General features: G+C 35.5%; 1 protein-coding gene across 1 annotated transcript; it reads left to right on the top strand.

The window, feature by feature from the left end:
* Window positions 1-402: 402 nt before the first annotated feature.
* LOC120262057 (protein arginine N-methyltransferase PRMT10-like) lies at window positions 403-7,782 on the top strand. The gene is made up of 8 exons (XM_039270108.1): window positions 403-777; window positions 4,295-4,487; window positions 4,582-4,687; window positions 5,089-5,278; window positions 5,533-5,718; window positions 5,793-5,876; window positions 6,788-6,980; window positions 7,518-7,782. Exons 1-7 carry the CDS (start codon window positions 451-453, stop codon window positions 6,962-6,964), a joined length of 1,263 nt encoding a protein of 420 aa, XP_039126042.1. The 5' UTR covers window positions 403-450; the 3' UTR covers window positions 6,965-6,980; window positions 7,518-7,782.
* The last annotated feature ends 693 nt before the right edge of the window (window positions 7,783-8,475 follow it).

Below are 8,475 nucleotides of genomic sequence, written 5' to 3'. Positions count from 1 at the left end.
ATTGAATTCTACGATGATCGAATCTCTTTCTAATTATAATATAATTAAAAATTCATTACCTTTATATGGTAACATTCAACTAAACGCACTTGTGTATCAATTTAAAATTCAATTTGAGTTCAATTTAACATACCCCAAAAACCTCTAGAGAGGAAAACAATTGCTCTGTTTTATTTTTTATTGTTTACACAAAAAGGCATTCTAGTTGGCAAATGGCAACTTCCTGTTTTTAAGATCGCACTGGTGGTGGAAATGAGAAGCACGTGCGATTTACGTGCAAATTGCCTCGTGATCCGTTCTCAAGTGATGAAAGTGAAGGAACGGTGCTGATGAGAATGATTGGGTTATATATTCACCGCCATTTTGCCGATCAAAACGTAGAAATCGACTGACAAGCTCGAAAGCAATCCCTGTTTCCCGCTTCCAAGAACAAGAAACCCACAAGCCCTAATGCCATTGCCACCACCTCGAATCTCAAAATCTCGCCGCCCTTCTCCCTCTCCGATCTCATCCGACATGCCGACGGCGAATGGAGACCATTTAATGGCGGAGCTACATCCTTCTTCTCCCTCTCCGACCGCGTCCGACATGCCGATGGCGAACGGAAACCATTTCATGGCGGAGCTGCCGGCTCCGGTGAACAAGGATGTCGACTTTGCGAAGTACTTCTGCACCTACGCGTACCTCTATTACCAGAAGGTGATGCTCTCCGACCGTGTTCGCATGGAGGCCTACTACAACGCCGTGTTCAAGAACTCTTATCACTTCCGCAATAAGGTTCTCTCTAATTCGAATCGAAAACCTTTTTCTTTTTGTTGTCTTTTTCGATCAATATATATATTTGACCTAGTCATGTGTGTTGGGTTGTGGACCACACAATATGTAGGGATATAAGGACTTATGTGCATAAGTTGTGTAGACGTACACAACTAATGTTTATAATTGTGTTTATCTTATTATATTCAAGTTTTTGAATGGACCCAAATTGTGATCTAATTCAAGTTTGAATTTGGTCCTAATTATCTAATTTTTAAATGTGTGGATATACATATTAATCATATGTTGTGTAGAATTCACAGGGGCAAAATTGTCAAATCTATGATGGGGCGGACTTGTAATTAGCCCCATAAAGTTTTCTTATAAATAGGGTGTGGTCCACGATCGAGCACGCACCGATCTAAGATTCGAATTAGGGTTTTTCGAATTAGGGGTTCCCATCTCCTCTCTCGCGTGTGATCGGGTGAGAAGAACCACAAGACCCAATCACTTCCATCATAATCAATGGATTCAAGTGCGAGTGCGCTTCCGCCACTTTCTTTGTTCCTAAAGCAATCTCCAAAGCAAGAAGATCCGGGGGTTATACATTAGGGTTTATACCCATTAAATCCATCAAGTGGTACCAGAGCCATCTTGTGTTGGAATTGTTTGGGATTTATTATAATTAAATCTTGAATTTATTGATTTTTATTATGCATGCTTGGTTGAGGTTTTTAATGCTAATATAACGATGGTTATATATACATATATTGAATACGTGTATGATTGTTTAATTGTTATATTGCAATTCTCAAAGAGATTTTGAAAGTCGTGCCATGGCTTTTTCGATGAGATTGGAAATTATATATATATATATCTAGATGATATAATAATTATTTAATTAATATATATATATATTGATCCAGTGTTTGGAAACCGTGTGGTTTCTCAATTCTGAAAACATAGATTGTTATTATATATATATATATATATATATATATACTAGATTTAATTTTTATACTACGGGGAAATCATCAAGCCCTTGTGCTAATGCTTTTCTATAAAGATTTATTGATTATCATGTATCATGGATTTCAATACATGTTTATATTTAGTTTTAGTAAGTTAATTTCCATTATTACCAATATCAAGGTGCAGGAGCACAATTAATGATTTATATTAATTTAAATTTTACTTTGATTTGGATTAGGATAATATTTGGATTTTAATTTGATTGTTGAAGTTTATTTAAAATTATTATGAATTTAATTTTTATTCATAATTATAAAGTTGTTTTAATAATCATTAGGAAATAACAACTTAGAGTTTGCTTTTATAGCTTTCTTGGGTATTTACTACAATTGGTAAAAGCAGCATCGTCACCAAAGTGACCTCTGTTGTGGAAACCTTTTGTTTGTGAATAACCATGGTGTTAGTGCATGCTTATTCTCATGCAGACAACACGTCGGCCCAAAGGAAGACTGTTGTCTGGCAGAGATTTGTTTGCACATGTGGTAATAAGTTGTTTATAGTTATAAAGTGTCTATTGTGAGTATTTAGTCGGCCCAAAGGAAGACTTTATACTTGATTAGATTTTACTATAAAACTTGATTACTGCATCAAGTTAATTACTAGTGAATTGAATCTCTGTCCAAAGACTAGATTTGATGCCAATCAATTAACTTGAAGATGGGTTGTTGTTATTTGTATTTTTTTGATTATTAGACTCTAGTTAATTAGCTGTGAGCTAATTATTGATTATTGCTCTTTATGCGATTGACATCATGAGTGTTAATAATGTATTTACTACACTCAATGGCATTCCTATGCTTAATGGCACAAATTTCAAAAAAACTTGGAAAAAAACAAGGTGACACTTGTTTTGGGATGTATGGATCTAGACTATGCATTAAGAGAACCATGTCCTGCACCTCTTACAGATCAAAGCTCTCTTGAGGATAGGAGAGTTTTTGAGAGGTGGGAGCGGTCTAACCGTATAGGTCTAATGATCATGAATAATACAATCCCGGAGACTTTTCTGGACACTACATCTGATAAAAGGGACATTAAGCAGTTCCTTGACACCCTGGAAGAACGCTTCGTAAGAAGTGATAAGGCGGAGACTAGTGCTACACTAAAAGAAACTAGTTTCCATGAGGTATAAGGGTAATCGGAATATACAAAGAGTACGTCCTTGATATGTGTCATCTAGCTGGAAAATTAAAGAGTTTGAAATTTGAGATACCAGAAGATGTTCTAGTGCATATGGTGTTGATTTCCCTCCCTCCTCAATTTAGTCAGTTTGAAGTGAATTATAACTGTCAAAAGGAAAAATGGACAGTAAATGAACTTATCTCACATTTAGCACAAGAGGAAGATCGGATAAAGCAACGTGAGGTTGAGAGTGCTGATTTTGCATCTTCAAGCCATTAGAACAAGTGCAAGAGTTCAGAGTTGTTTTATTAATATTAAGCTTATAGGGATAAACTCCATTGTTGTGGATCCGCTTGCATTAGCTCCTATAGTTTTTAATAAGCATGTCGCTTATATGGTCGACATTTGTAGAGATGCTTTGATTAGTGGGAGTTTATATTTAGTTGGTTTAATATTTGTATTAGTGTCATGACATTTATAATAGATTTTGTGAAATTTCTAGATTATTCATTGTTTTACTCTGAACTATAATCTCATAAAGTTTTTAAAGCTGGACCAGTTGGAAATAGACAAGCGTAGATCACATCGGCTTGTAATTTCCATGCTACACATCCACACTTGATCTATGTTATTAGTTAAGTCGGCATATGTGATCATCGTGGGTTTAGTTGCATTATACTGGCGACGACTGCCCCTTTGTTCCATGTATTGATGAGGCTGATGGACGAGATTGATTTAGGTAATTTTTCAGTTGTAATTACATTTGGTTATTGATAGTAATTTATACACAATTTTGAATTCCCGAAGGTGCATGATTGTATGGTCCAAGTGGGAGATTGTTGGGTTGTGGACCACACAATATGTAGGGATATAAGGACTTATGTGCATAAGTTGTGTAGACGTACACAACTAATGTTTATAATTGTGTTTATCTTATTATATTCAAGTTTTGAATGGACCCAAATTGTGATCTAATTCAAGTTTGAATTTGGTCCTAATTATCTAATTTTAAATGTGTGGATATACATATTAATCATATGTTGTGTAGAATTCCTGGGGGCAAAATTGTCAAATCTATGATGGGCAGACTTGTAATTAGCCCCATAAAGTTTTCTTATAAATAGGGTGTGGTCCCTGACTGAGCACGCACCGATCTAAGATTCAGAATTAGGTTTTCTGAATTAGGGTTCCCATCTCCTCTCTCTGCGTGTGATCAGTGAGAAGAACCACAAGACCCAATCACTTCCATCATAATCAATGGATTCAAGTGCAGGTACGCTTCCGCCACTTTCTTTGTTCCTAAGCAATCTCCAAGCAAGAAGATCCAGGGTTATACATTAGGGTTTATACCCATTAAATCCATCAATGTGTTGCGGATGAAAAGGTTGTTTTGGACGTTGGTACTGGGACTGGAATTCTTGCAATATGGTGTGCTCAAGCTGGAGCGAAGAAGGTTTATGCTGTTGAAGCTACGAAGATGTCGGACCATGCCCGTGACCTTGTTAAAGCTAACAATGTCTACGATGTAGTTGAGGTGATTGAGGGATCCATGGAGGATGTTCTTTTGCCCGAGAAAGGTCTGGACTTATAGTTTCATGCCATTTTTGTTTCTTGAATTCTTGAATTCTTGAATTCTAGCTTAAATGATGAGTGTATTCTTTTGGTTTGCAGTTGATGTTATAATATCAGAATGGATGGGATACTTTCTTCTTCGCGAGTCAATGTTTGACTCTGTTATTTGTGCAAGAGATCGGTGGCTTAAGCCAGATGGAGTAATGTAAGCTATTTTGATGAATTAGTGCATTTTTTCTATATCTACTCTGATGATTGCAATGTAAATGTTTCTTAAAGTTCTATTCTCCCGCTTTTTTACTTAAAAATTGTTGGCAATTTATTGGTTGGGTTTATAACAGTGAATCTCCATTGGAGGAACTAAATCTAGTGTGCTTATTAGTGACAATTAATATTAGTTGTGATACTATTAGCTGCTCGATCTGTGTATGTGGCTGAAAATTTTGTTTAGCTTTTAGATTTAAATTAAGATCATGTCACTAATGACATAAAAGTAAATTCCTGGTTTTGTTGACAGGTGGTCATTCTGAAAATGTATGTGATCAAGAATTTCAATTTCCGAATTTCATCTTAAGTGTACTGTGCATTAAATTTTGTTAATTGCAGGTATCCTAGTCATGCTCGCATGTGGATTGGGCCTATAAGATCCGACTTATGTGAACAAAAATGGAATGAGTTTGCAAATGCAATGAGTGACTGGAATTGCTTTGCCAATAATATGGAAAGCCAGTATGGTGTTAATATGAATGTTCTAACAAGGCCTTACCTGGAAGAAAATGAGAAATACTATCTGAAGGTACATTCTGATTTTCATCAACACCAAGAGTTTGGGCCTTCTTTCATTGGAACTATTTAATCGGATGTAATCAAACAGTATCTTAAATCCTTCCTGTGTTGTAATCTTGTTAGTCCAGGTCTTATTTTACTTAATGTGTTACAATGTATAAATATATATCCTTGATGTGTTGCAATATATATATACTTTGTTGAAGCTGTATCTTGTTTTGCCTATTCTCATGCTGATAGCATTACCTTGTATTCCTTTTCCAGACGTCATTGTGGAACAACATTAATCCCAGTCAAGTCATTGGGACTCCTGATGTTATCAAGGAGATTGACTGCTTGACAGTTACTGTAGATGAAATCCGTGAGCTTCATGTAAAGTTTTCATTAAGAATCAAACAAGACAAGACAAAACTCTCTGGATTCGCTGGGTGGTTTGATGTTCGTTTTCGGGTATATTGCTAGTCTAAATGAGCTACTATTCTGAATACTTTATAGACATTCAGTCATTTGCGTGATTCTTTCAGGGTAGCACTCAGAACCCAGCAAAAAATGAAGTTGTGTTAACTACTGCTCCTAGCTTAGTCAATCAGACACATTGGGGCCAACAGGTTGGTTTCTTTCTTAAATCTTAATTTTTTCGATAGTTTAATGCCTCTAGACTGGATTATGGTAGTTAATGTCTTCACAAAAATTGTATGCAATCCATATGGTGCCTGTTTGTTCATTTTCTATTTGCTAGGAGTATTATTAATTGAAGCCATATTTTTAGAAGTCATCAAATGGATATTTTGCTGTTACATGACCGCAGCCTCCAGATAATTGATGTTCATGAAAATTAACTCTTCATAAAACTTTCTAACAACATCTCTGTTTTACTTTTAATTTCAAGTGTACTTGTTATTTACTTGCATATTCAGTAACATTGTGTACCCAAGAGTAATCTGATTCCTTTTTTATTGGTCATTTGCTGCTTATTGTTTAAGACAACTTTACTCTGCCTCCATCTAAATTTGAATGCTTACTCAAATTTATAATAAATCATAGGATCAAGGAAAACAGAGGATCTAGTGATTAGTATCATTTATGCTAGCGCATTTTATTTTATTTTTTGGAAGTTTAATAGAATAATATTGTGTTTTATTGTGATGGTGTCTGTTACTTTGGTTAGTATTTAATCAGAACTTTCCGGGTAGAAAATAAATAACGAATACATTTAAATGTCCATGGGACAATATAATCTAGTGGACTAGTGCATGAGCAAGGGTTAGTGATAATGATGTAACTGTTGGGTGTTGAAAATTCGGCAAATCTGGATTTTATGATACAGACAGAATTTCTTCATTTTCATATAATACTTTGTGTATTTCTCAGGCATAAATTAAATGGAGTGGTTTGTTTTATTTTGTCAGTAAATTTGATCATCCTCTTTAAGTGGCATAAATATTGTTGTGATACAAGCAAAGTTGTTTGGATCATTAATTATCGACATTCACGTGCCTTTGGACTGTCATGTGAGCAGGCATTCCTACTACATCCTTCAGTAAGAGTCAATGAAGGGGATGAACTGGCAGTCTCTTTCTCAATGGTTCGTTCCAAGCACAACCACAGGCTGATGGATGTGGAGTTCACTTTTGAATTGCAGCAGTCATCTGGGCAGAGACATTTGCCTGTCTTCTCCAAGTTCTATATTGAATGAAGATTTAATAAGTCAGGTACTTCTCTGCATCAGTCACTTGATTAAGAAGTTGTTCGATAACATTGCTTCAACTGTATAGCCTCAATAAGCCGTCCGTATCATTTTTGGTTTCTATTTCACATTGTTTGCAAAGTAACTGCCTGGCCCCTGCTAAGGCGTGCTGATTGCTTTGAAATCAATATATTGATGGGAAGCCTGTTTTTAGAACTAATGACACAACACCACCTGCTCATAGCTTTTGACAATTTTCATCCTTGCCTCAACACTAGGATATGAAAATGGACAGATAACTGAAACAGTAAATGATCATTAGTTCTTTTCTCTCAAGTGAATTGAGTTGCATCTGCTATGCTACAAGAGTTTCTTTTTTTCCTTTGCCTCAACATCTCTTTAGTTTACTGTCATGCATTACATCAATATGTTAGCCATTCTGAGTTGCAGAGCAATTATGTAGTCATTTCACAAAATACTCCAAAGGCATCATTTTAATTACTGTATTTATTGTAATTTCAGCAGAACATTTTTAAGATTGTCATTGCTAATTTTATCGCAGGGGGAGTGTAACCTTTTCGTGAAAACATCATAAAGCTACCAATACATGCATTGATCATGCACAAGCCAATGTTTGAGATGGCTTTTACAAACATGGAAAGAAAACATTTAGCATACCTCACCAATCCTTGATGCAGGGCTTCTTTCTAGTTTGAACCATGCAAATCACTTTTAATCAAATTGTGGCTGATGATAACTTTCCTTGTATTTGACAGACAATTCATGCATTTCAAACTGTGCACCTACACTGAAATCGAATTTCACTACACAAGGTTTAAGAATAATCTCATGCTTCTTGGGCTGTTTGCTTCGAGATTCAAAAGATCCGTGAAACTCCATTCTTGAAGTTGAGTCACAAAAGTTGACGCAGGTGAAGTCATTAAAAAATAATAATAATAATAATAATAATAAGCTCTAAATAAATCTATAACAGTTGGATCCGATAACGATGACATAAAAAGGATAACGATGACATAAAAAGGCAAGGATGGTAAAATAGGTTTTCAATGATTACACGACACGGTTTAAAACATGTATAAATTTAGCATGAATACGTTCATGTTGTAAATAGGTTGACACAAATTAATACATGAAAAGGCACGTTATGTAGACCCTAGATAACCGTTCCTTACTCTTTGTTTCTTTTTCTTGAACCAAAAAACCCTTCACCTCCTAACCTCCTCATCTGCTAATTGCCACCTAACGCTCCTCTGTTAATCCGCCTCCTTGTGCTTCACCTTCTTTTCCCAGTCCCTTGCCTCTTTCATTGGCCGTATTCTCCCTTGCATCCTTCACCTACCACCTCTTCTTCTTGCGCCTCCTCACCCACGCCTCCATTTTGCTGCCCACCTAGTGCCTTAAGATTTTTTTTTTTTAATATTTTTTATTTTATCTTTGCTTCATTTTTTTCATTTTTAATTTTTTGATATTTTTGAAGTACTAATTCTTTTTTTAATTAG

Source organism: Dioscorea cayenensis, chromosome 5 (assembly GCF_009730915.1).
Source record: "Dioscorea cayenensis subsp. rotundata cultivar TDr96_F1 chromosome 5, TDr96_F1_v2_PseudoChromosome.rev07_lg8_w22 25.fasta, whole genome shotgun sequence".
NCBI classification, from domain to species: domain Eukaryota; kingdom Viridiplantae; phylum Streptophyta; class Magnoliopsida; order Dioscoreales; family Dioscoreaceae; genus Dioscorea; species Dioscorea cayenensis.
Note: the sequence above shows the minus strand (reverse complement) of the source record. Positions and strands in the feature narration are given on the sequence as shown.

What these genes read in the sequence shown, in the direction of transcription:
- LOC120262057 (XM_039270108.1), top strand. Translation starts at nt 451, where the DNA reads ATGCCATTGCCACCACCTCGAATCTCAAAATCTCGCCGCCCTTCTCCC. An exon ending in TGTTCTTTTGCCCGAGAAAG is followed by an intron (nt 4,488 to 4,581) that starts GTCTGGACTTAT and finishes TTTGGTTTGCAG; the next exon opens with TTGATGTTATAATATCAGAA. An exon ending in GGTTTGATGTTCGTTTTCGG is followed by an intron (nt 5,719 to 5,792) that starts GTATATTGCTAG and finishes TGATTCTTTCAG; the next exon opens with GGTAGCACTCAGAACCCAGC.